The 27,647-nt window shown below is 33.8% G+C and overlaps 6 protein-coding genes across 8 annotated transcripts; 5 read left to right on the top strand and 1 right to left on the bottom strand.

The window, feature by feature from the left end:
* The first annotated feature begins 3,307 nt into the window (after positions 1 to 3,307).
* Positions 3,308 to 3,835, top strand: LOC131605478 (probable protein phosphatase 2C 8). Its single transcript, XM_058877826.1, has 2 exons — positions 3,308 to 3,431; positions 3,536 to 3,835. Exons 1-2 carry the CDS (start codon positions 3,308 to 3,310, stop codon positions 3,808 to 3,810), a joined length of 399 nt encoding a protein of 132 aa, XP_058733809.1. The 3' UTR covers positions 3,811 to 3,835.
* Positions 3,836 to 5,159: 1,324 nt separating this feature from the next.
* On the top strand, positions 5,160 to 6,639 carry LOC131607400 (serine carboxypeptidase-like 50). Its single transcript, XM_058879408.1, has one exon. The coding sequence runs from the start codon at positions 5,215 to 5,217 to the stop codon at positions 6,562 to 6,564; it is 1,350 nt and encodes a 449-aa protein (XP_058735391.1). The 5' UTR covers positions 5,160 to 5,214; the 3' UTR covers positions 6,565 to 6,639.
* A 988-nt stretch (positions 6,640 to 7,627) lies between these two features.
* On the top strand, positions 7,628 to 8,131 carry LOC131605477 (uncharacterized). The gene has a single exon (XM_058877825.1). The coding sequence runs from the start codon at positions 7,628 to 7,630 to the stop codon at positions 8,129 to 8,131; it is 504 nt and encodes a 167-aa protein (XP_058733808.1).
* A 90-nt stretch (positions 8,132 to 8,221) lies between these two features.
* LOC131605476 (uncharacterized) lies at positions 8,222 to 9,400 on the top strand. The gene is made up of 2 exons (XM_058877824.1): positions 8,222 to 8,470; positions 8,591 to 9,400. The coding sequence occupies exons 1-2, from the start codon at positions 8,222 to 8,224 to the stop codon at positions 9,398 to 9,400; spliced, it is 1,059 nt and encodes a 352-aa protein (XP_058733807.1).
* A 2,763-nt stretch (positions 9,401 to 12,163) lies between these two features.
* On the bottom strand, positions 12,164 to 17,043 carry LOC131602549 (uncharacterized). 3 transcript variants are annotated; one of them, XM_058874694.1, is made up of 7 exons: positions 16,889 to 17,027; positions 16,276 to 16,361; positions 14,311 to 14,738; positions 14,020 to 14,165; positions 13,371 to 13,647; positions 12,954 to 13,226; positions 12,164 to 12,802 (listed from the first exon to the last, which is right to left on the bottom strand). In XM_058874694.1, the coding sequence occupies exons 3-7, from the start codon at positions 14,617 to 14,619 to the stop codon at positions 12,311 to 12,313; spliced, it is 1,497 nt and encodes a 498-aa protein (XP_058730677.1). In that variant the 5' UTR covers positions 14,620 to 14,738; positions 16,276 to 16,361; positions 16,889 to 17,027; the 3' UTR covers positions 12,164 to 12,310. The 3 variants fall into 3 exon arrangements, with proteins under 3 accessions (XP_058730677.1, XP_058730676.1, XP_058730678.1); XM_058874693.1 differs by lacking the exon at positions 16,276 to 16,361 and having other exon boundaries at positions 16,889 to 17,043; XM_058874695.1 differs by lacking the exon at positions 16,276 to 16,361 and having other exon boundaries at positions 16,928 to 16,952.
* Positions 17,044 to 20,847: 3,804 nt separating this feature from the next.
* LOC131605475 (uncharacterized) lies at positions 20,848 to 21,402 on the top strand. Its single transcript, XM_058877823.1, has one exon. The coding sequence runs from the start codon at positions 20,848 to 20,850 to the stop codon at positions 21,400 to 21,402; it is 555 nt and encodes a 184-aa protein (XP_058733806.1).
* Positions 21,403 to 27,647: the final 6,245 nt, after the last annotated feature.

Raw genomic sequence — 27,647 nt, 5'->3', positions numbered from 1 at the left:
TGAGTTTGAGTTTTCATTCTCCACCCTGTTGGGGTTTGACGCGAATAATGTGGATTGTTTGGAAATTCGGGTTTGGATTTGGGAAGGTAAAAATCGTCCCCGACCCGTCTTGTTGCCATGCATAAATATAATAAAAAACACATAATAACGGGTCTCATAAAAATGTTTATTACAAGTATAAAATTAATTAGGACAAGAAAATTTCTTTTCCTATCTTTATGGTGTGACTCACACTTTTGAAAACCCAAACTTGCCTTTAGGTATTTTCGGAGATGCATCTCTGGATGCACCTTAAATCTCCTCATAATTTTTAAATTAATCATCCACCTGTTTTGTCAAAATTGATTCGGAGATGCATTTGCGAAAATTTCTAGGGTGAATTCGGATATGCATCTCCGAAAACTTACCTGCATGCATCTTGGGCACCTTGAATAAATTTGTAGCCTTTCTCTTTGCCCTGTATGCTTGATCTTGATATGTCTTCACTCCCTACCTCTCAAGGGATTCAACCATTAGACCTATTGGCTTAATATAATGACTATGCCTTAGGACATTTGCAAATTTTTTAGAAAGCCATGTAGTCTTAGCATTCCTATTATGTGCAGTTCTGTGGCATATATGTTCATCAACATAATTGAAAATTTACCAATATTGTTGCCCATTCCTTTTAGTAATCCTTAAGTAGAACTTAGAACCATCCATACACCTAATTACCATCTTTTTGGCATCATTCTTCTTAATGAGCACATTTTTCTGATTTTCCATTCCATATTCTTTGATAGCATCTCTTATCATCTCCTTGTTTGTAAACACCATTCCTAAATGATATCCACTTCCCTCACCACTCTTATAAGTTGGAATATTAACTACATCTTCATCATCTTCACTCCCAGGAGGTGTGTATAAATGATCATAATTGTCATATTCTTCATGTTGCATATCAGCTAGTCCTTTGCTTCCACTAGCCTCACCTAAAGTCCTAAGGGGTAGTACTTTGGTCCAGTCCTTATCCTCAAAGTATTCACTGGCCCCATTAACTTCATCACCTTCTCTTTACTCACTATACTCACTCTCAATATAATCCTCATCATTCACTCCAACATGTTCATCATTTAAATCAACATTAGGTTCATTCACTTCACCTTGTTCATTAATAACTTCAGTATTAGGCTCACTAACTTCAACTTATTCATTATTAACTTCATCATTAGGCTCCTTCATCTTGTTCATTATTTACTTCAATATTAGGCTCACTAACTTTAGTTGTTCATCATTGAAATCAACATTAGACTCTTTCACTTCAACATTAGACTCACTAAAACTAGTACATTGGACATCATCATCATCAATGTAGTTATCTAATTCACTTGGATCCACAATCACATGAGGTTCAGATACTTTGTGCTCCACATATATATATATATATATATATATATATATATATATATATATATATATATATATATATATATATATATATATATATATATATATATATATATATATATATCACCCCATGTCTTACAACGTATTTGGAAACTGCAACACATCCTTATCATTATTCAATGGCCTAAGACCACATGAAAAGCTGAATACAGGGTTCTAATACGACATACACTTTATGTCTACATAACCCTCAATTTTAATTAATCTCTCCACATCCATGTATGACATGAAATCCACTTCTCACTTCCAATTCATCTTAGTTACCTCTCCATCAACATACCACTTAATAGGTTCAGAAACTAATCTCCCCTTATGCTGTATTCATAACCGGCCTTATTAGTATGAGTTGCCTGAGAATTAATCGAACAAATATGGAATAAGTTAACATTCATTGGGACCACAAAAAAACATAAAATAAACATGGCAGAACACAACATTTGAATAAGACAAGCAAACAAGAAAATAGCTCTAAGACCACAAGTTCACATGAAAATGACAATGAACCACAACTAAAAGATACAACAGACAAAATAAAACAAGTGGGACATGGTGACACTCTAAAGAGGACAATAAAACATATCTTAAACAAAACTTCACTTGTCCACTACTCATATTCGCAAATCCCATGTACCAAATGCTACAACTGTGAGCTTCGAGTAACGTTTATGAGTCTATTTCAAGCGCTTCTGAATTTAATGTTTGAATTGGTCTTGAAAAACTGGGTTAGGATTGTTCGTGTTCTTCTCCAAGGAGAGAAAGTAAAAAAGGATTTAGGTTTAGTCGTTTAGATGATTGTGGCTTCTGAGTTTACATTTTATATTGTTTAAAATTAAAATAAAATGTTTTACATCAATTAAAAATGTTTTGTAAAATAAAATATAAATAAATGCAATAAAAATATTCAACAAAAGCGACATGGATCCACATAGACGTTGCCACGTCATTATTGAGTATGACAAGTGTGAAAAAGTTAAGGAAATATAAAAATTTCAAAGAAAATAAAATTTAGAGATAAAAAAATTGGTATTTAAAATTGAGGACAAAAAATTAAAAAACTTCAAAGTACGAGACAAAAAATACATTTTAGTCTATTTTAATATACTGTTCTTATTCAAAACAAAAAGATGTGTTAAAAATAAATAAATAATAATATTTGGTAAAACATGTAAAAAGTGGATGGTTATGAGAAAAACCACCCGAGTTACCGTTTGATATGATTATACTTGAAACATAGGATATAGTTTGGCTAAATGTGTGTATTCATAAAACAATCCATATAAATCCCTATGTCAAATTCATTACAATTAGGTTAGCTTTGTTTTGAACCATCAGGAACAGTTTTAGCCTTCCCTAGTATCACTCTACAATACATAGAAACAAATGCCTCAAACCATTCACATCTTTCAGTGTAGACATTGCACTTTCAATGAAATAAATAAATGGGTTAAATAAGTTTTTAATCCCTATAAATATGGCAACTTTCAATTTTAGTCCCTGCAAAATTTTTCTTCGAATAATGGTCCTCGTAATATTTTCCATCTCTATTTTTAGTCCCTCCCGTTAAATTTCACTAACGGAAGCTTACGTGGCACGCCACGTGTAACGCCACGTCAATTAAAGTCAATACTAATTAAAAATAGATAGATTGCGGGGGTTTTAAACCCCCTCTAAATAACTTAAAAAACCAGAAATTTTCTTTTAGACACTCCGATGACAAAATTAAAATACAATCATGTACTGTTTTTTTTTTTTACTAAAATACAATCACTTTATTTAGCATTGACACCTCTTTTAATAAAAATAATTGTCTATAGTGTCGGTGTCCTTGTTTCAAAGTTTATTTCTTGGTTGTAATTTGTGTATGAATAATGATGATCAGCCAGTTCTTCCTGATGAAAGAGAGAGGATTGAAGCAGCTGGTGGAAAAGTGATTAATTGGAATGGAAGTCGCGTTCTAGGAATTCTTGCTACTTCTAGATCCATAGGTATGTAATGCATATTATGTTATCACTTATCACTATTTATTTTTACGTAATGTGACCGAGGCTAATCTTTCGAGTCAAATATATTAATTAATGGGAATATGCAGGGGATCATTGCATGAAGCCATTTGTGATATCTCAACCAGAGATCAACGTGCATGGAAGAACAAAATCAGATGAGTTTGTTGTGGTGGCAAGTGACGGTCTTTGGGATGTTGTATCAAACAGTTTTGTTTGTGAAGTGGTAAAAAGCTGTCTCCAAGGTCATATGAGGAGGAATCATAGTGATGCTGCTGCAATTCTAGCTGAATTGGCTATGGCTAAGGGAAGCAAAGACAACATCAGTGTTATAGTCATCCAACTCAACAACACTAACATTTGATATCTGATCCAATTGTTTGCTTTTATTTCCCTTTTTTTTTTTTTTACTAAAATACAATCACTTTATAATAATAATATGAAAGCTGAATTAGCATCATGAAAATGGTATATAGTTCCACAAAGTTGTGAGATAAAAATGCATATAATATATATAAAGTGATTGTATTTTAGTAAAAAAAAAACAGTACATGATTGTATTTTAATTTTGTCATCAGAGTGTCTAACTGAAAATTTCTGGTTTTTAAAGTTATTTAGAGGGGGTTTAAAACCCCCGCAATCTATCTATTTTTAATTAATATTGACTTTAATTGACGTGGCGTTACACGTGGCGTGCCACGTAAGCCTCCGTTAGTGAAATTTAACGGGAGAGACTAAGAATAGAGACGGAAAATATTACGAGGACCATTGTTTGAAGAAAAATTTTGCAGGGACTAAAATTAAAAGTTGTCATATTTATAGGGACTAAAAACTTATTTAACCCTAAATAAATTTTAGCTTTCTTGAAAAACATACTTTGACATACAAGTTGTTCTTATAAAAGAAAAAAAATACAAACACAGTTGTATATAAACTACTTAACTCTTAATAAAAAAGTTACTACCATATATAGTTACTAAAATATGAAAGAATTCCAATAGTTTGTCTTGTCAAATTTGCAAAAACATTGTTTTTGTGAATGAATATGATATTTGTAGCATGTGCCATAAATCCTATATCTCATATATCTTTTAAAAGCTTTCTTAATAAATTCACATTACCCGCTCTCTTCTGTGTTACACCAATGTAAGTCAACTTCTCAATTTTAGACTATCAACAATAGTTTCTAAGTTCAATATCCCGTTACATCCATTTAATTATTTAATAAGTTATTTAACATCTCCATTATAAATGTCTTGAAGAACAACAACTATACTTTTGATTAGATATCCTCACACACCAAAAATGTGTCCCAAATCCACAGTCAACCAATGGTACGTTTGGATTCACGGTGGAATGATGCCCAGACGCACGTCCACTAAAAGCTAGAATTTCTAGCTTCTTAAAAACTCAACAAAATCACGGCAGAATGCTCCCCAAACGTACGTTTTTTATTCCAAACGTGAAACCAAACACACCACAAATCAATGAAACCAGATTATGGAAACCAATTCATCGCAAATTTGCAAATTTATAAAAAGAATTATTAATAAAAGCAATTTCTAATATTAAATATAAAAAGTTTTCAATAAGTTAATGTTTTTTAATGATAAATTGATGTTTCCAAGGTCCTATTTGTCTGCTAGCCAATGGGGAGATAACAAGACACCTTCACATCACATGTGGTTCATATTTCTTGTCCTTCAAACTTAAACTATTTCACTGCATACTCCCCCCTTCTATAACACCGTTAATAAACTAAATCAACATGGAAAAAGATTCAACCACCCTCTTCGTCAACACCTTTGTTTTCTTCTTATGCTTCTCATTCTCAGATTCTTCATCATCATTCCCCAAAGAAGCACTTCCCACCAAAACAGGTTACCTACCAGTAAGTCCCACCTCCAATTCCTCCATTTTCTACACTTTCTATGAAGCCCAAAACTCAACCTCACCTCTCTCCCAAACTCCACTTCTCATCTGGCTTCAAGGTGGCCCTGGCTGCTCCTCCATGATCGCCAACTTCTACGAACTCGGACCCTATCGTGTCACCAAATCACTCACCCTTCAACCCAACCATGGTTCTTGGAACAGAATCTTTGGTCTTCTTTTTCTCGATAGTCCAATTGGAACTGGCTTCAGTGTAGCCTCAACAACACAAGAGATTCCAACCGATCAAACCGGAGTTGCAAAACACCTTTTCGCTGCTATAACAAGGTTTGTTCAACTTGATCCTGTTTTCAAACATCGTCCTATTTATATCACCGGTGAAAGCTATGCTGGAAAATATGTTCCTGCGATTGGATACTACATATTGGAGAAAAACGCTGAGTTGAAAGACTCTGAGAGAGTGAATTTAGCTGGTTTGGCGATTGGCGATGGATTAACAGACCCGGTAACACAAGTTGTTACTCATGCTGCTAATGCTTATTACGTTGGATTAATCAACGAGAAGCAAAAGAATGAGTTGGAGAAAGCTCAACTTGAAGCAGTTAGATTGGTTGAAAGAGGGAATTGGAGTGAGGCAACTGATGCGAGAAACAATGCGTTGAGTTGGTTGAGTAGCATGACAGGGTTGGCTACTTTGTATGATTACTCAAGGAAAGTTCCTTATGAAGATGACTTGGTTGAAAAGTTCTTGAACATTGCTGAAGTGAAGAAGGCTTTAGGAGTGAACGTCGATGAATCGTTTGTTTATGAGATATGCAGTGATGTTGTTGGTGATGTATTGCAGGCTGATGTGATGAAGAGTGTGAAGTTTATGGTGGAGAAGTTGTTGAAAGAGGGGACTAGGGTGTTGTTGTATCAAGGACAGCGTGATTTGAGAGATGGTGTGGTTCAAGTTGAGGCTTGGGTGAAGACTATGAAATGGGAAGGGATTGATGAGTTTTTGACTGCGGAGAGAGAGATTTGGAAGGTGAATGGAGATTTAGCTGGTTATGTGCAGAAATGGAAGACTCTTAGTAATGTTGTTGTTTTGGGGGCTGGACATCTTTTGCCTACTGATCAACCTTTGAATTCTCAAGCTATGATTGAAGATTGGGTTTTGGAAAAGGGTTTGTTTGGAAGTGGGTTGTATCCAAATGTGTCCACAAATTCTGTACATGATGATGTCTAACTAACTAACTATTTGAGATTAGCTCTTATGTTATGTCTTATTTGTGAGTTTTTATGATACTGTCTTTTGTCGAAATTGTAATGAATGTCAAAATGCATAGTTTGCTTAGTCTATTTTCAATTCTCGCCGTTAAAACATGGTCTTTATTGTAAAATACTTCTAGAGTATCAATATAGTGCCTCATTTATCAAATCAGGCCTCAAGGGCTAGAAAGACATGGCATCTCATAAAGAACTTATTGATATTTCAGAGCCAAAGTTTATTTGTGCTCTCCCCTATATGGCTATATGCCTCAGTCCTAAACTACATCATTAACAAATTGGAACTAAATTTAAAGCAAATGAAATGTTAAACACCATAAATTATGTATGATTGCAATGTGAATAAATTACAAGGAATAATGAAATCCTAAGCACCCTGATAGGTTGAATAAGAGAAGGATTTTGACACCTAACAAGAAATGTCGCAAATGATGAACAACTTCAAGAAACACATGAAGCATGAAAGACAAAAAGACAAGGCAAAGCAAAGCAAAGAAAAATCAACATTCTCATATGCTTTTAGTGTGGAAAGAAAGAGCATATAAGATCAAATGCTCCCAAAATCAAAAAGGAAGATGGAACTCAGAAAAAGGAAATAAACCTCATAAGGAAGAGAAGAAAGCTTACATCGCATAGGACGACAATGATTTAAAATCCTTGTATGAAAAAGCAAATATATGTGTTATGGAAGACCACAAAGATAACAAGTAACTTTCTATTTTTCTTACCATGATTTGTTTTATATTTGCAAGAAATTAAATAAAGAAATAAGTAAGCTGAAATAAATTGTCTCAAAATCTTAAGAAACTATCTTCTTTCTTGAAATTAAAAATCAAAATTTTATGAAAGAAATGGAAGCTCTTAGAGAAAGACAAAGTGTCTCAACTCAAGTCTTTTCCCCTCCTCACGAAGTTTTAGTTGAATCAAGACAAATCTGAAAACCTTCTTCCTGCTGCCGCGGCGCCTTTAGGTGGTCTCCTCCCCGTTCCGATTAGCATGCTTTCTGCTCTATAATTTCTCTTATGGATTCCTGCGATCTGTTTCCTGAAATCTTTCCGAAGACTTCTTCTCCTTCGCACCCACCGCTGTCTCCTCCGGTTACTCATCCACCTCTTAAGAAATCTTTTGCCCAAGCTCTCCATGGAGTCTGTGACATTCCTGTGTCACAGCTTCCCCCTGTCATCATCAAAGGGGACAGGCTCTCTATCACTATACCGGAAGAAGAATACAAAGACGGTCTTCTAGATTGCAAAAATAACCTCCATGGCAGGATCATATGGCCCAAGGGTTCCACTCCACTCACAGTTCTTGCCCTAAAAAACAAACTCTCAAGAGTGTGGTCGGATATCAAAAGTTGGGGAGTCCAATCTATTGGCAAGGGCTATTTTGAATTCTCTTTTTCCAGTGGCGAAGATTTGAGGAAAGTCAGAGCACATGGTTCTCTCAACCTTAACCCTGGAACTCTGAAACTTTTTGCTTGGTCAAACGATTTTAACCCAGCTGCTCAACATAACTCTTCTGCATAGGTTTGGGTTCGGTTTTTTGGTTTGTCTCAAGAATATTGGAGACCCAGAATATTGTTTGCTATAACGAGTAGTGTGGAAAATCCAATCTATATGAAACTCCTAAAACAATATGGCTTTAACAGTACCTTTTGCAACTGGATTTTGTGCATCCTGAAGTCAGCCTTTTTGTCAATCTCTGTTAATGGTTCTGCTAAGGGATATTTCAATTGTACTAATGGGGTGCGTCAAGGCGACCCGTTATCCCCTTTGCTATTCTGTTTAGCCGAAGATGTCCTGAGTAGACACATTTCCAATCTTGTTCTTTCGGGCCAGCTGGAAACTATCAAAGCGCCTAACAATGTCAGCTTTTCGTCTCACTCTTTCTACGCAGATGATATCCTGCTCTTTTGTAAAGGAAAGTTCTCAAATGTTAAATCTCTTGCCTTGGCATTCCAGGAGTATTCGTTGGCGTCGGGATAGGTTATAAACTGTGCTAAGTCATCTATTTTTGGTGGTGCGATGTCGAGTTCTAGGATGAGTATTCTGAAGGATTTCTCCGACTTCATGGCTGGTCTATTGCCGGTCACTTATCTCAGTGTGCCTCTTTTCAAGGGTCGTCCTAAAGTTTTACATCTCCAACCGATTGCTGATAAGATCATTAGTAAATTAGCCTCCTGGAAAGGAGCACTTTTATCTTTTGCAGGTCGTATTGAGCTGGTCAAGTCGACTATCCAAAGTATGCTTACTCATTCTATGTCGGTCTACTCTTGGCCGACGTCGTTACTTAGGGATCTTGAAGGAGCTTCTCGGAATTTTATTTGGAGTGGGGACACTGCTAAAAGGAAAATAGTTACTGTGGATTGGAAAAATATTTGCAAACCTATTTCAAAAGGTGGATTGGGTATTCGATCGTTTCTTGGTCTTAATGAGGCTACCAATCTTAGACTTTGCTGGGATATTTTCAACTCTAAGGAAGCTTGGACCTATATTCTCAAACAACGGATTCTTAAGCATAACCGGCTTCGTAAATCTCACCTTTTTTCCTCTTTATGGACTAGTGCCAAATCGGAACACACCACTTTCATAGACAATTCTGTCTGGCAGCTTGGAAATGGGGAAGATATCAGCTTTTGGTTTGATCATTGGTGTGGCAGCCCATTGTTTCTGGATTCTCCTTCTCCCATGAACAGGCTAATAATGCTAAGAAATTTGATAAAATTTGTCGTGATCATAAAATCCTCAAATTCAAAACTATTAAATGCAATTGTTGCAATAAAAACGACCATATAGATGTTTTCTGCTTTATCAAGAAAAATCGTGAAAGTTCCAAGGATTTACAACAATTTTGGGAAGAGAAGGATGGCAATTTCGTCCATGTGTTGACAACTTACCAAACCAAAACACTGCAGGAGCCACTCCGGGAGAACATATGAGTTTAAGGAAGACTTTAACACTGTTTTCATTTATTGCTTATGATAAAATGAAAATGAAAGGGGGAAAGAAAATAGGTAGGAGTGTACCAATCGTTAGTTGGTCTAGTGGTGATTGGCGCTAGACTTGGTAGGGAGAACTACTGAGACAAATGCTACATTAATTATGTGTCCTCCTTTTGTTATTTCAACTTGGATTACTCAATTGGAAGCGCATATTAACCATGGTGCATTAAAGGTTTATATATATTATGGTGATCGAAGAACTCAAGATGCCGATGAAATGCCAACATACGATATTTTTTAGGAGTTGAACTGCACAGTGGCTGGATACAATAGTAACAGGATTGGGGTGGAAGAGAATTGTGTTGGATGAAGCAATAATATTAATGCTAGACAAAGTCAGGATGTTATTGCTTTGAATGTTAAGAGAAGGTGGGTTGTTACTGGAACATATAGAAATGTTCATATCATTTATTTTCTCTTAGGGTCTGTTTAGTTCAAATCAGGGGGAGAGGACGGGAGGGATTTTAATGGAGGGAAAGAGAATGGGAGAGATTTTTTGTAATTATATATATGTTTGGTTCAAACGAGGGGAGGAGAGGGATTTCGTTTAAAATATGTTTGGTTCACGAGGGGAGGGGAGAAATTTTAATAATAATTTACAATTTTATCCTTGTAATTTTATATAAGTGATATGATATTCAAAGGTGGAAAATTCATAAATATTTTTTTGAAACTAATATTTGTATAATTGAATGATTAAAAAGTCATAACTTATCGCATAATATTTAAGTACACTTGATTCGTATTATAACTCTCGCACAAAATAAACTATACGTTGATAACAACTTTTGAATACATAAAATAAATTATAATAAAAAACAAAAATTACAGTAATTATAATTTTTATTAAATAAAAAAATAAAAAAATAATTTGAAGGGGAAGGTGAAGAATAATTATAATAAGTTGATAGAAACAATAGAAAAAAAATCACAAAAAAAAAGCATGAACATGAAAGAAAATAATATTTTTAAAATAATAAAATAAAACTGGGAATATTTTAATAAATATACTAATTTAATTAATGTTAAAACTCGTATTCCCTCCCCTCCCCTCCGAATCTCTCCGATTCGAGAGACGCAAAAAGTGTCATTTGGAGGAGGGGGAATATTTTAATAAATATACTAATTTAATTAATATTAAAACTCATATTCTCTCCCCTCCCCTCCTAAAAATTGAATCAAACACATTTCATTAAAAATATTTCCCCCTCCCCCTACCTCGAGAGAGGAGGGGATGAGAGAGAATATGTTTTACATTTTATGTCTTTTTAATCAAAAGTTATTGGCAGAGCTTGGTTAAACATCCTCTTAATCAAGGCAAACAGATGGGGCTCAACGGATTACAGGTTTTGATGACGTCCTAAGATTGTAGAGACCTGTTATGTTGAAATTTCATGTGAAGAGGCTAAAACTTTCATGTGAAGAGTGTAAACTCTATGACGAGGTTAAAGAGGAAATACGGTCACTGATTAATCGATGTGCCCTTTGGATTTAGAGTCATGTCTATTTTCTTCAACTGAAATTGAAGTTCTTTTGAAGAATCCTGAATTGCTGCAAACATTATTAATTGGGATGCTACGAGATTGTCAAGATTTTGATTCCCCAATTTGTTTATTTCTCCTAGGGGTGTGCATGGTTGGTTATTTTCAAAAACCAAACCATAACCATTTTAAAACCATTTAAATGGTTTGGATTTATAACCATAACCACATTTTAATCAAAACTGGTTATAAATCCGGTTATAAATTTGGTTATGACTATATAACCGGTTTTTAAAAAAAATCCAGTTTTAAAAATTATTTTTTTCGAAAATATTCTTTTTCAAAAAAATAATTAATATTTTGAGAATTAAAATATTTGGATTTGGATAATAACCGGATTATAACCGAATCCAAAATAATTTAACCGGTTAATAACCATTTAATCATATCCGGATTATATGAATGGATAACCAAACCATTAATAACTAAACCGGTTGATAACCATTCAATTATATCCGGATATTTAAAAGTGGTTTAGGTTCGGTTATGGATTTGGACATCAAAACCGGATATTTTGCACACCACTAATTTCTCCCATCATATGTTGTGCTCTTTTTTTCTGCCGAGTATTCTGAAAAATCTACAGTGCGGCAACAATAGTTGTCCATATTGTCGATACTCCCTTTCAGAATCTAACTTATTCTCAGCTCCTTCTCTTAAGACTGATACTATTGAACAATGTCTGTTTTTGCTCTTCAGTGTTTCAGTAATGAGCATGTCCTCACTGTGCCTAGATTCTCACACATTATGCACTCCTCAGCCTCAACGCCGAAACGTTGCCGTTTGTTCTACAACTTAGAAAAAAAAATGGAGATTGAGAAAAGTAATTCGTCACCCATTTATTTCAAAGTGAATGGGATAATATGACTCTATAATAATTTTTTACTGAATGTAGTATTAGAGTGAAATTAATTTACATTGACATTACCGTAATTCTAAATTTTGAGACTCCACTGTTTGTCTTGCTTGTTTTCTCTTGCTAATCTTGTTAACAATAAAGTAAATAAATAAAAGCGTAACTAAAAGAGTTACATTTATTTAAGCTGAGTTTACATCTTCTATTTGTAGAAAAAACTTGCAATAGTACAAAAGCTCAAAATTTGATTATTTTTTTCTCTTGCAACCAACCATATCACTTGCTTACAGAACAAAACAGAAAAGCTTTAACTTGGAAAAGCTTTTGCATCTAGGTTGAGGAAATTTTTTATAATTCCCATCATTTCTCCTCCAGGGAAACGCCCCAAACATCCCCTTGCAGTTGCAATTTCATGTAATTCATAAACTGAATCGCCGCTATAAGATTGAGAGCATTTGCCGCCTCTATCTTCTGTTTCCAAATCATAAGTCAAGTCTTTGCCAGACTTGACACTTGGAAGAGGAAATGGATCGAGAGAAGTTTTGCGAATAACGGATTCGCCAATTGCACCTACAAAGTCCTTCAACCGACAAATAGAAAACGGAACTGGTTCAAAGCTATGATCTCCATATTCTACTGGCGTAGAATGGTCTCCTGTGACGCAAAGGAAAAACTGAAATTTTCCGGTTGATTCTGCTTCCCAGAGTAATCTTGCTAACTGCCCTATAGCAGTATCGACAGCTTCTAATGCTTTGACTTTGAGAATGCTTGCTTTGTCATGGCCTGCATCGTCTATTGCCTGCAGTAACGATAACATATAAGATCCATTTAAAACGAAATGGTTTGAAAATCTAGAAGTAAATGTAGATTAGAACATGCTAACATGAAGTTTTCAGGCAAAATGCTGAAAAGTAAAAACAGATAAAGAAACCAAAACTTAAAATTTCAACCTTAATATGAAGGAATCCAAAGTCATAGCCATCTGAGGGGCCAGCTTTATGCTCATCCTCTCCAGGTACAAAAACTCGGGGGCAAGACTGCGAAGGAGCCGAGAGCGCCTTAGCTATTGCTGTTGCTTTAGAAGTTAGTAGAGTTCGATAGTCTCCGGTTGCTCCAGGAGCTTCTAGGATATCAATACCAAGTGATAAGCCTAGACCAGCAATTATTTTTGTTGGAGCTACCATGCATGGCCTCAAACCATGTTTATCTGCAAATGGCGTAACCTGAAATATATAATGCAAAAGCAATAAATGCAAAAGCTATCACATAGATGCATAACCGGTTAAGTATTGGTTTTCTTAATTGTTGTGCTATTTAATATTTGAAAGATAATTGTGTAGATTATGTTATGAACTTAAAGAACAAACCTCGATTCGAATGCCACATCCTCTTAAAAGGACAACATTTGCAATATTCTTCCCTTCTGCAGCACGTTGAGCATTCACAGGATGAGAAACCAAAATTTTTGTTATTTCCTTGGACAGCTCATTAACAACATCAGCAGTGTTCCTTGCTTCATGAGACTCATCTAAAGCTTCTGCTTTCAAGAGTAAGCGGTTGTCCTTTAACGGGTCTGTCCCGGATATATTTCCACCCAAATTTGGTCCTTTAACAACCACTCCACATCTATGTTCAGTAGCATACCTATGAAAACAATTACAAAGATGTAGAATGACACGTTAATATTAGTCTGTTTAAATCACGAGTTCATGTCTTCATGAACTTGTAATCAATCCTTTACATATCAACTTAACTTTGAGGTTTGAATTTTAAATTTTTGGAATGAAATCTTTAAACCAGACAAAATAGAGCTCAACCATCCAAAGTCCTCCAAAATTTACGATATGACTAACAGATTATTTAAAACAATTTTTCTAATAAGAACCATGTTAGACTTGATACTGCACAAACAAATAGGAGACTGCAAACATTGGAAACTTACTATTAACCATAATGAGTGATCACCTACGCCAACAATTAACCCTTAAATGTTATAGCAACCTTAGACATCTTCACCTGACTCTGACTTCGTATTGAGGGAAAGATGGAAGCTTCATTCCATCAAGGGCAGCACATAGTATGGGGCCTTCTTCTTCAAAGTGCCTGTCAGCTCTCCTACTAGTAACAATTCCGGTTTTCTCATCAAGAGTTGCAAAATTTGACTGCAGGAAGACAGTTCATCAAACTTTTTTTCGACAAATATTTCATCAAGCTATTAGCATGAATAATGCTTTTGAAAAGTTGGGTTAATGAGAAGTTATTTTAATACTGCATAAAAATAATAACAAAACAGAGTTCTGCACAAACCTTAAAAGCAATATCACCAGGCGACATGGCCAATCCAGCCCCCATGGATTCAAATGCCCCTCGACCACGATAATAAACTCGAGGATCATAACCCAACAGAGAAAGATGAGCAGTATCACTTCCACAAGCTAAGCCAACTTCTACAGGGTCCATCAATCCGTTAACCCCAGCAGATGCTATCCCATCCAAATTGGGAAGTTTTGCTGCCTGAAGAGGCGTCTTGTATCTCAATCTTGGCAGCGACACATCACCCAACCCATCAATTAACACAAAGGCCACTCTTTTCTTCGGAAATTGTGGACTACCCATTAATCTCTTTAAGCAGCAGGGTTAAACAGCAAATAACAAACCCTAATATCTATACTCAGCAACTTCACTCACGGTGTCTTCACTAATAGTAATAGCACAAGCAGCGTATTACCAAATTCCTGTCACCATAAATACACTTCAATACGCATATATGTTTATAAAATATCTTATAGTAAAAATGAGTTGTCTCAATTAAACTTGAGTTTTCTGCAGAACAGAACAGAATTTCATCTCATGTAACTGCTTAATTTATTTCTTTGATATTAGATTTTCATTATTTTAAAGTGAACACTAGTCATTGTCATCAAATGATTTTGTTAAGATTAAAAAAACAAGCAAAATTAAAATTAAAAAAAAAAGGTACCATTATTACTATATATTAATACCACTTATGCACTATTTAGTCATAAGAGTATATAATACCACTTATGAAGCATGAATACATCAAAATCGTCGCAGAATCGTGTCCGATACGTATCGAAGTTGTACCCAATTTTATTATTTAAAAAAAAAACAAAAAATCTGATACATTCTGATACGGCGGAGACACGCCAAGATACGTTGTCAACACTACTCCAATACGTGATACGGCTAGTTTATCACATGACTGTTCATGTTTTTCAAGTACTCTTCTCTCAATTTCAATTACCTCGTGACTATTTATTTTTCTATAACAAGAATCAAATTTCCCCCTCCTTAATTACTCCCCTCTAAATTCTAATTACCTCTTCTCTCTCCTATGTAATTTGTGATGCACCAATTTATTCTCTCACTTTTATCCATCATCAAATTTTGCAAATTCAATTTGTTATTGTTGGACAATGATTTGACTAGTATATAATTTTAAGTTTATATAAGTATCTAAACTTTTTAATGTTTTAAAAGTTTGGCCATAGCTAAAACACACAACTCTAATGTTCATATCCAAATAGCAAAACAACAACAATCACTAATCAAATATCAAGTAACAGAACATCAACTGCATATCCATAAAAACCTACAGACTTTACTGAATTCATGGCATATGAATACACAGTGGCGGAGCCAGAAAAATTATAAAACCTGGGCAAAAATTCAAAGACCGCAAATTCATTGTATATAATATATAAATAATCATCAATCAAAATAAAAGAGACTCGTCATTTTGTCAACAAAAGTATAGTTTAAAATAAAAATAACAAACAAATAACAACTTGAATATCATCCAAATGTATATTGAACTTTTGCGCCCAAAAACAAACAAAATATATTTCTTTCCTTCCCATAGCATGTCAGTTTACACAAAGAAATACTCTGCCTTAGATTTATTTGGTACAAGTCCAGTTCAATTACCAAAAAACTTCTCAAGAGAATAGTTCAGCATGCTGAAGCAAAAACCACAATATCTTCTAAGAAATTACTTTTATTTCATTAATTCACTTAGACATGTGACCAAACTTTAATAAACAGCATCTACCCCCTCTTAATACATGTCTTTCAAACTGATCTTATGATTTGCTTAGCTAGTATGAGTGGGAAAAAAAAATCATAAATATACACGATAAATCTTACCAAACTAAGTAAACAAAAGAACTTATATTGTGTTCAACTATATCAATATTAATGTAATCATCAATTTGAATCCCTAAACTAGTAAGGAATTTACAAGGTGGTCACCTTTTTTTCTTTATTGAACAGAGGTTTCAGATATACATCGTATCCAGTAACTAAAAAGTTCACTGCAAAATTACCCTCTGAGAGCCCTGATAAAGGAGGGATCCCAATAGATCTCATGCCAGGGATGCATAATACAGAACATAATGTAGGTGTACGTGAAAATTCATATGTTTCTATGAAACATTCTCATCAAGTGCCTTGTGTGCTACTTACTAACTAGGTTCTTTACTAATATTCATTCAATAAGTCTCTACATAGATTTCTCTAAATGTTTATATATTCTATGCAAATGCAACAAATTAGTCTGGTTATATGAGTTTCAATAAGTCTTGATTTGAAAATGTTGAATAAACTTATTTGAATTGCATTGCTCTTACTGTTACTATTTCAATAAGTTTCTATAAGTCTTGATTTTCTGTTACGGTTAATTGTTACTGAAATCGAAATCGAAATTCCCTCAAGTGAGAGCAAATTTAATTGGAACTGCAAATTCAAATCCAAATCAAGAATGGACGATACAAATCGAAATCGAAATCAGAGCAAAGCAATCCAAATCGAAATCAATAATGGACGAAATCGAAGACGAAAAATTCGCAACGGGAGAAACATATACCTTGAAAACAGAGAGAACGATGGGAATGGGAGGCAATACCGCAGACGGATGGAGGAGACGGGTGGTGGAGCAGCCGCAGCAGGTGGTGACTCAGTGAGCATCGAAAATATTCTTTCCTTTCTTTATGTTTTCCTTTTTATTTAATTTTTTTTTGTTTTTCTTTTTAATACTCCTACCCAAAAAAGAAATGGCCCCAGAGCTGGCAGCAGGGCCCAACAACCGTCAACAACCATCAGTGTTTTAAAAATTGGACAGGACATTAAATTGGGAAGGGTTGTTGGTTTATTGATCGAACTACTGAATAATTGGTCGAACCGCATGACTAAACCGGATAACTCGACTGAATAGACCAGTTGTTATAACAAAATTATATAGGTATAAAATTTGTCAAGCAGGATGATTCAGTCTCTACAAAATATAACTAACACTTAAATTTTTTGAAAATATCATATTATAAATAAATTCACAAATTCATAATTTAAATTCAAATGTTAAACATAGGTATCACGCATAATAAAATAGTACAAAATTATAATGTATAGTTGTAAACAAAGTTTAATCGCAACATAATTTAATTGAATAATTTATAACAAAATAATTTCATTGTTTACTAAATTTAATTTCAAGAAAGGAAAAATTGTTTCAATTTCTGAATCTTCTTCTTCAATATCAAAATCATCGGTAACAAAATAAACCGAATGTGTAACATTTTTTTATTTTTTATTTTTATTTTTCATTAAAATAATCAAAACGGCGTTTTAATTTTTTAAAATAAAAAAAAATAAAAAAATGCATTTAAACCGCCAGTCCAGAAAAACCGTCAGTTTTTCTGGTTTTTACGATTTACACTGGTTTTGACCGGTTCACACTGGTTCAATGATATTTCCGATCCAGCTATTAAACCAGACTGATTATCTGTCCGGTTCCCGGTTCGACCAGTCAGATCGGCCGGTCCGATTTTTAAAACACTGATCAACACAATTTCAACAAACCAACACATGCAGTATAACAATTAACAACTACAAAGATACAAAAATAAATAAATTAAAAAAAATAAATAATGTCAATTCTCTAGGTGTCTGACACATACACGTCTTTTTTAGGTATTGGTGCTATAGATCCTAACTCGTATGCAATTTAGGAATGGTTTGATGATTTGAGATTCGAAGGACTTACAATTGACGACAAATTCCTACGCAAAAAGATTCGCAAATGAATCGATTGAGAAGAGTTTGATGAATTTGTTAGGATTTCTGAAATCGCAGAAAAGGAGTTTGAGATTGGTGAATCGATCATTGTTCAAATTTCAGTGAGTTTCTGATTCGCTTGTTTCAGATTTAGGAATTTGGTTCCTCTTTCTTAGTTCGCATTCGAAAGTTAAGTTTCACAAATGAACCAATGTTGAAATTCTCTTTCCTATTTAGCTCTCAATTTACTAAACTTTAATTTTAAGTAAAAAAATGGGAAATAAAATTGTTGAGAGGAAATAAAAATAAATATCATATAAAAATATTATAAGATATTTATATTAAGAGTTAATTACGATTTTATTCAATATTCATTCTAAGATATTTTTATTTTTTTAAGTTTTGATTTTTTTATTTTAAATCTTAAAAAAATTAAAAATTAAAAATTAAAAATAGAGATATTAAAACTGAAAAAAATAAATAAAAAATAAATAATCAAAATTTTAATTAAACCTTATATTAATTATTGTATTTCAAATTGATACATCGGTTGAAAAATAATTTTTTCAAGATAATTTTTCTTTTTACTCAAGATTGACCAATGGACTCAAGCGCGCTGCTAGGGTTTGTGAAAATGCATGCAGAACTGGGAAAAAGTACAACAGAAATTGATTTATAGGAGCAGGGCATAAAGAAGGTTAAAGAGGCTTCGGTAGGGAGTAAGGTTGGGATATCTCAGAAGAATGCAAAACAAACGACCTCATTCAGAGATATTATGATGGGACGGGATGCAAGTGATATGGAGGAGGAAAGGGCTGATGATCATGAAGATGACGGTACGATTGGAGACATAAGGATTGAAGAGGAGATAAATGGAGGTTATGAATGCCCTAATTTTATTTTCTTTATTGAGAAGGATAAGTGAATTCAGAAACCTTGGAGAAAAGGTGTGATTGTTAAGCTGCTTGGGAGACGAATCAGATTCAAAGCGCTTGGAAACAGATTGAACCAGATGTGGGTGCGAAGAGGTGTAATCACTATTATTGAGTTGAGTAATAACTATTACTCGGTAGCATTTTCTCATGATGATGATAAGCAGGCGGCGTTGGCGAATAGTCCTTGGTTCATTTACGACCATTATCTCATTGTGAAAGATTGGGTTTTGAATTTTCAACCGTAGATTAATACTATTGATGAGGTGGCTGTATGGGTGAGAATAACTGGTTTTCCCATAGAGTATTATGATACAAGAGCTTTGACAGGATTTGGCAACATAATAGGTCGTACTATTAAGGTAGACAAAACGACTACCAAGCAAGAAATAGGGAAATATGCGCGCATTTGTGTCGCTGTTAATTTATCTAAACTTCTACTTGGGATGTTTAAGATTAATGGCAGTAGCTACAAGGTAGAATATGAAGGTTTGCACCTTCTTTGTCTTGTGTGTGGGAGGTATGGGCATTATAAAGAAGGATGCACGATAAAAGAGAAAGGAAAAGATATGACTGCGTAAGGAAGCAATAGGAAGTAAACTATCAGAATAAAAAGGTGAATGTTACTGGTCGGGGAGGAAGGAGACATATCCAGGAGGTCCAGAAAAACAAGCAGTTATCATTGGCAACATGTGGAGGCATACACATGAAAGAGAAGGCTAGTGGAGTGAATTTAAAAGGTGTGGAAAGTTTATTGGAGAAGTATAAACCCGGTGACTTACTTATGGTAGACAAAGACAATATTTTTATTTTAAAAAAAAAGTGTTGGTGAAGTGGGGGACAGGAGATACAGGGAGACAATATGGGGCGAACAAACGAAAGATTTGTTTTGAGAGAATAACATGCAAAATTGGACAACACTATTGAGCTAGATGAGCCTCCTTATACTAACGTTCATGATGTTAAAAAAACTACCTTTTCTCTTGGTATTAATGGTCCCATATTGGAGATGATAAACAAAGGGAAGGTGGATGATATGTGTGTTGAAGAGGATGAGGAGGGATCAGTGGAAGAGGTTTGTGAAACTCTTTGACTGATTAGTTAGGGAAAAGATCATCAAATTCTCCAAAAGGATAGCTAATACATTCATACTAGAATTAAAATTGATAAAGAGCCTGCGTGGATTTTTATAGCAATCTATGCGAGTCCACAAGAAGCCAAGAAAAAGAGGTTGTGGGAAGATTTGTAAACGATTTCCAGTAATACGATATGTCCCTGGATGCTGGCAGGGGACTTTAAAGACATTTCTCGTGCTAGTGAAAAAAGAAGGGGAGTGCCAGCTTCTTGGAATCAGTGTAAAATTTTAAGTGAGAGTATGAACAAGTGCATAATTAGTGATGTGGAGGCTCGTGGATCTTTGTTTACGTGGAGAGGTCCTATTTTTCATGGTGGTCAACAAATTTATGAAAAATTGGATAGAGCTTTGAGCAGTGATGATTGGAGATTAATGTACTTTGGAGCTTATGTTAAGGTGCTGATGCGGGTGGAGTTTTCGGACCATCATCATATCCTCATCAACTTGAAGGAAGAAGCTTTTGTCTTTCAGGATAAGCCTTTTCGCTTTGAGAATGCATGGCTTACAAATGATACGTATGATAACATGCTAAAGGAATCGTGGAAAGAAAATAATTCCTTTGTCTTGAATCTGAAGAATGTTATGGAGGGAATTGAGAAATGGAAAATTCAGTCCTTTGATTACAACAAGAAAGCTAAAAAGGATATTGTTAGAAAACTTGATGGAGTTCAGAGGAACCTTTAAAAGCGTGATAATATAGGCGGAATGAGGAGGCTAGAAGTTAAGTTACAAAAGGAACTGAGAAGTATTTTGAATCAGGAAGAGCTTATGTGGTACTATTCAAGAGCTAGGTGGTTAGTTGATGGGGATCGTAACACCAAATATTACCATATGCAAACCATCTCTAGAAGGAAGAGAAATCGTATTAATATGCTGAGGGATGATAATGGCAACTGGATTACAAAGCATGAAGAGTTAAAAGATCATGTCACAAAATTTTATAAAGCTTTGTTTGCGCGCAACAACAACTGGTGTAACTGGAAGCAAACTGATATCAATTTCCTGGAGCTGAGTATGGATGCGATTCACCAATTAGGGAAGGACATTAGTATTGATGAAGTCAAGAGTGCTCTGTTTTCTATGAAACTGTGGAAGGAACCAGAGCCAGATGGTTTTCCAGTTGGGTTCTATCAGAAAGCTTGGGATGTGGTGGGTGTTGATTTAAGTAAGTTTGTTAAGGAAACTTGGCAGAACCCTAGCAGTATTACAGACATTAATAGGGCAGATATATGTCTTATCCCGAAAGTTGATCAACCCTAAAAATTTACTCTGTTTCTCCCCATTTCTTTATGTAATATGATGTATAAAGTTATAACTAAAGTTATAGTTGGAAGAATGAAGCCATATATGTCAAAGTTGGTGTCTCCCTATCAAACAGGGTTTGTGCATAAAATATAGTAATGTGTAGTAGAAAGAGGCATTGATTAACTTGATAAAATTATTGTCAAATGCCATCAAGTAATTCCAATGCATACAAATAGAAATAGACCAATATCTTACAGAATGATGATTCGAATGCTTGTGCTTCTGAAACACATGTAGTATCTCCCTTGTAATTAAGGCGGTTTATGGTACAGTTTTGTAAAAAAACTGAATCAAACCAAACTGAACCATAATAAAAGTTCACTCGAACCAAACTAAATTGTTTTAATTTGTTCAGAATCGAACTGAACCAAATTATAGGTTTGGTACACCGGTTTTGAATTCTGAACTATACCAAACCATTAGTGAACAATTTTTTTTAAAAAATGTATACACAATTATAATTAGCTATCAAAATTATTTTTAAATAAAAATTTGAAAACAAATCATACTTAAATTAAAAGAAATAACTTATACTCTATTACTTCAAAATAGCACGTAATGTAAAATTTAAAATTTAAAATTATTTAGTAACTGTTAAATAATTTTTTTAAATTTAAGTAACTTTTATTATTTAAAATAAACCTGAAGCTTTTCATGTTTATAAAAGTGAAACAGTAAGGTATTAAAATATATGCACTCACAATAATATCACCAATGGAATGACGCTAATGCATGATACATTAATATCATTATCATTAACAATTATGGTTCGGTTTTTTTGGTTTCGGTTCGATTAATTATGGTTCTATTTGGGCCGGTTATTCAACTGTTTCATAAATTATGGTTGGGTTCATTAATTAAAGAGAATGGTTCTGTTATTTAACAACGATTCGGTTTTATGGTTCGGTTCAGTTTCATGATTTTTTTGGACAACTCTACTTATAATTGTGTTTATCTTTCAAATATGTGAAGGGAATTTTTATGATTGGTTATATGCCATACAAATAGAAATAGACCAATATCTTACATAATAATAAACTATTATACAATCTATCCTTCAAAATAAATTATTCCAAGTCAACTACTATTGCATAATTATCCCTTGCACTACATTCCTAGCATGTACTTATAGCCACCTGTTTGTTTCAATTATAACAAAATCAAAATATAAGCTAACATCATAGAACTTTTGTAATGTTGCTCACAATATACCACGTCCATATTTCCAAAAGAGATGGTTGTATGATTCCGGGCAGCCACAAAAACACATCCAATATCATTATTTTCCAGCAATATTCACTTGACTTGTATCACAACCAAACCAACTTCAACATCAAAATTGGCTTAAATACATAGATGTCATTCTCTCTGCTACCAAACCAACTACAATATCGTTAACATTTACATCAAACTTGTTTAAAAAATCACATTACAAAAGACATTCTAAAATCAATTGACACAGCTACATCTGACATATCTTCAGAACTTGATGAATCCAAAACTTCAACACAGTGTATATAATTTGCCTTTACACTTTTAGGATGCCTGCCACAACTTAAGGCATGCAACACCTTTGTAGATAATAAACCCAAATCTCTCATTTCAGCCAACAAATTCCAACTGCACCAAAATTTACACAAGTTGAAGAAATCTCTGTCACCCAATTCAATCCTTGAATCAATCATCTCTTTCAGTAGCAGTTTGAATCCACACTCTACACATATAAAATTCATGAATAACACTTCCCTAAAAAAAGAAAACTATAAAGGTGCATCGTTTGAAAGAAAAATTTCTTTGTAAGACGTTTTTTTACAGTAGAAATGTCACAAAATTAAAGAACCAACAGGAAAAAAATGCATCACTCACTGTGTGTCTGATGACTGTAATTCCAAATACACTCGCGAGATTCCTAACTTTTGAACCATCATGGTCATACTTACGATGTCCGGATTTACAATATCAACAAATCAGCATAAAACTATTATTTTACTATTTTCAATAAAAATACCAGGCATTTCAAGTTACACACTTAATACATCCTATGTAACTTCAGTTTGTTTTAGCATTTGATTATGAATCTAATACATAAACCAACTATGAAACTTAATTTTCAATTGGCCTGAAACAAGTAGTGACATAGTAGGAAAGATCAGAACACCAGACGTAGCTGCTGTTGTATAAGCACAAAAAGTTGTAACTGGTGAGAACAATGAAAATTAGAAATAACATTAATTTGATTATATATGAAAATTGTTAGCATGTTTAAAACAAATACATAACGTTTTTACTTTGACTAACTAGGTGTATAAAATTTGACAAACAAAATATTGTTTATTGCATGCCTTAGCTCATTGGTTTGCCTATTACGCTCTCGTCAAATGCCATTGCACAAGCACCTGCAGAAAAAAAACATATTGATATACCTCAAATTTTCAAACTATGGTACAAACCAAGTTTCGACAAACAAAAATTCAGAGGCATAATGTTAGCGAAATTCTTATGCAGATAACAAAACTAATATGCTTCTTCATCAACCCACAACGGTGTTAACGATTTTACGATTGCTCCACACAAGCTGCAATGGTAAACCATTCAAAACTAACATCAATATTTTATGAACATCAAATTAACCAAAAAAATGAAATTATAAAACAATATCCAAAAACAAATCTCATTAAACTTGGAAAATCTTTGTCATGCTTCTACAGTTTTTCGTAAACATAGGTGGCCTCTTCCTCCTTGCAATTGAAATTCAAGTGTTGTTTTACAAGATCAAGTGAATGCTTCCTATCAATCTCGTGTTTGAAAAAAGAAATTGCAAGCCAACACTGGAGTTACACATTTGATTACACATCTATGATACAATACCATAATAGATTTCCTTAAATTAACAGACAAAATACTAACCACCGATATTTCAAATGCTTGCACTATAGAAACTTCCAGACAACGAACATTGTAATGTTCAAAAACACACTCAAGAAGCCTCATGGCGACAACATCATAGAGATCTGATATCAAGAGTATCAACAACTTCAGCTGCATAAAATCGGGCATCCTCCTCAGTTAGACGGCCTTTCTGCACACAGGAAATCACAGTTCGATTTTGAAATGTCAAGAATAGTTGGTTCTCATATAGAAAGATAAATGCATAAGGTGTCATAAATTCACTACTGCTCTCTTCTATGACAATCCAATACAAATAATAGCTTCTGTCGTTTAACCTGCAACAAAACTATTTCAACAGTAGCTCTATACTGGCTAAAATCATGTTATAACCAACTACTGCAGGGGCAATGTAGGCACAAAGGGCAGCTGCAGCGATGGCTAAAATCATGTTACAACCAGCAAACATTGAGAAAGCTTGATGAAACCCGCTCTGCAGTAAAAGTGGTAGCGCAGTTATTCCATCCATGTTACTAAAAAAGGAGGAAACATACATATATAAACAGTCATAGTCTGTGTATATTCCGGGTTATTCCTCGGATTATGAAAAGCCAAATAAAAGTGTGTGTGTTACAAAGGGTCGACAAAATAGTCATGAAACAGTTACAAGTACTTATTGAATTTGTTGCAAATAGTTAAATGGGTGGTTACGTTTGTTATGACCATAAAGCTTATTAATCATGACTATTCAGATGGGACGAGGGTTGACATTATAAAGAGGCCCTGGAGACCAAGTAAAAGGGGGGGGGAGAACGCATGAATAACACAAAAAGAAATGAAAACAGGGAGATCAGAGAGCAACCCAACAATGGCTGCCACTCCTTGTATCCCTAAAGAACCACCTAAAATACCCCTTAAACACAGTAATGTTGCGGTCTCGCATGGTTCACACTAGGGATATCCAAATAATGTTCTTTGTAGAAACACGAAGCATTGAGGCACACATGATTTTCTTCACCAAATTCTCTTATTTGAGAAAACGCTTCATTAGAATTTTCTAATGTATCCTTGGGTATATATATCTGAATACATTTGAATATCTTGATCTCATTAATTAATCATTAATTGCTACATCTTCTTCACTAGAGATCTGATATGAGGGGTCCCTGAAGATTCTTCTAGAAGTTGACTCTTCATAAATTCTTCTGGATGTTGTTTCTTCATAATCTTTATTTTTAAATATTCTGCTTAAGCTTCTTCAAATATTCTACTAGATAAAACTTTTTCAATAATGACTTCGATAGATGAAGTTCCTTCACAAATCCATGAGACTTCTTCATCATTTCTTATGGATGTCATTCATTCATCAAATTCATCAAATGATCTTTCATCTATTGTGATTGTTTGTTCGAAGGAGACTTTTGGGGGTGATTCTACTGCTTCTCCAAAGGATTCTCTTGATGAAGATTTTTCTAACAAGCTCGAGTTTATTCCTTCATCTTTCAAAAGATGGATCAATTCATTAAACGCAATCACACACACACACACACACACAGAGAGAGAGAGAGAGAGAGAGAGAGAGAGAGAGAGAGAGAGATTACTCAAGGCTTAGATATATGAGAATATGTAGTTAGTTTTTTTAGATTAACTACAATTAACTAAGAATTTGATGTAAATGAATTTGAGTTTGATAGATATATACAATATTTATTTCATTAAATTCGAACACAACATTGATTTATGATTACAAGAATGATATTTGTACACCAAGTTTGACAATTACACCGTATTTTAATACGGTTTGTTTTTTTTATTTGCTTTAATTTTTTTTCTTCACTTTTTCCAATACAATTAAACATATGTAGTTGTAGTATTTTATAGGGTGTAAGCAGTGTTTTAAAAATCGGACCGGACCGGACCGGACATTAAATCGGTGAGGGTATTGAGTCACTGGTTTATTGGTCGAACCACTGAGTCATTGGTCGAACTGCATGACTAAACCGGGTTAAACCGGAGAACTCGGTTGAATAGACCGGTCGTTATAACAAAATTATATAGGTATAAAATCTGTCGAACCGGATGATTCAGTCTCTATAAAATATAACTAGCACTTAAATTTTTTAAAAATATCATATTATAAATAAATTCACAAGTTCATAATTTAAATTTAAATTTTACACATAGGTATTACACACAATAAAATAGTACATAATTATAAAATATAATTGCAAACAAAAGTTTAATTGCAACATAATCTAATTGAATAATTTATAACAAAATAATTCAATTGTTTAATAAATTTTATTTAAAAAAAAAGAAAAATTGTTTCAATGTTTGGATCTCCGTCTTCGATATCAAAATTATCAGTAACAAAATCATCCGCATCTACAACTATTTTTTATTTTATTTTATTTTTTATTTTAATTTCTCATTAAAATAGTCAAAACGACGTTGTTTTAATTTTTTAAAATAAAAAAAATAAAAAAATAAAAAAATACTGTTAAACCGCCAGGTCCAGGTTTTAAAACACTGAATATAAATATAGGTGTAAGAAAATTGGTGTAAGCATAACTCCTCTTACGATTATTAAAAGGGAAAAGCTAAAGTGTATTTTGACAGTTCCGTTGTATCATAACTTTTTTATGTGACTCCATCATTTTATTTTAATGAGATTTTTTATTAAGAAAAGATGGAGATTATCCTTCCTTACATTGAGACCTTCTTAGTTTTTTTTTTTTTTGACAGGAGACCTTCTTAGTTAAAGTCTACAATTTTGGATTCAGATTTGCTACAGTTAAAAGCCCTCATTCCCGCATTAAGCTCGTTCGATTATGATTGGACGGTTATGATTTAAAACATGTAATTTCGAAGGAAAAAAAATAAAGTTGTTTTGTGTGAAAATCAAGATCAACCCGTAAAAGTTGATGAATTTTTTTTTTTTTGAAAGAAATATTATAAATCGCCAACCATTCGAAAATACACCAACCGGAATCCAAAAAAGAAAATTACAAACCGATGAAACTTAACTTAAGTAAAACAATGGGTTATTGCTAAACTCGAAGAAGTTATAATTGGAATGATTAATTTTCCCGATATAAGACCACCTTCACACAAGAGCCTTGCAACTCCAAACCACATCCCTCGAATTCCACGTGCCGTTGTTAAAAACTATGTCGTTCCTACGCATCCAAAGGCTCCATAAAATTGCTAACCAAACGGTACCAACTTTTCCTCTTTTGACTTTCCTAGACCGGCAATAGGAGCTCCAATAAATAAAATCCTCTTTGAAATCTAATCCTCTTTTAAAAGGTAGA

The sequence above is a fragment of the Vicia villosa genome, linkage group LG5, assembly GCF_029867415.1.
Source record: "Vicia villosa cultivar HV-30 ecotype Madison, WI linkage group LG5, Vvil1.0, whole genome shotgun sequence".
Lineage (NCBI taxonomy): Eukaryota > Viridiplantae > Streptophyta > Magnoliopsida > Fabales > Fabaceae > Vicia > Vicia villosa.
This window is presented reverse-complemented; position numbering and strand designations above follow the sequence as displayed.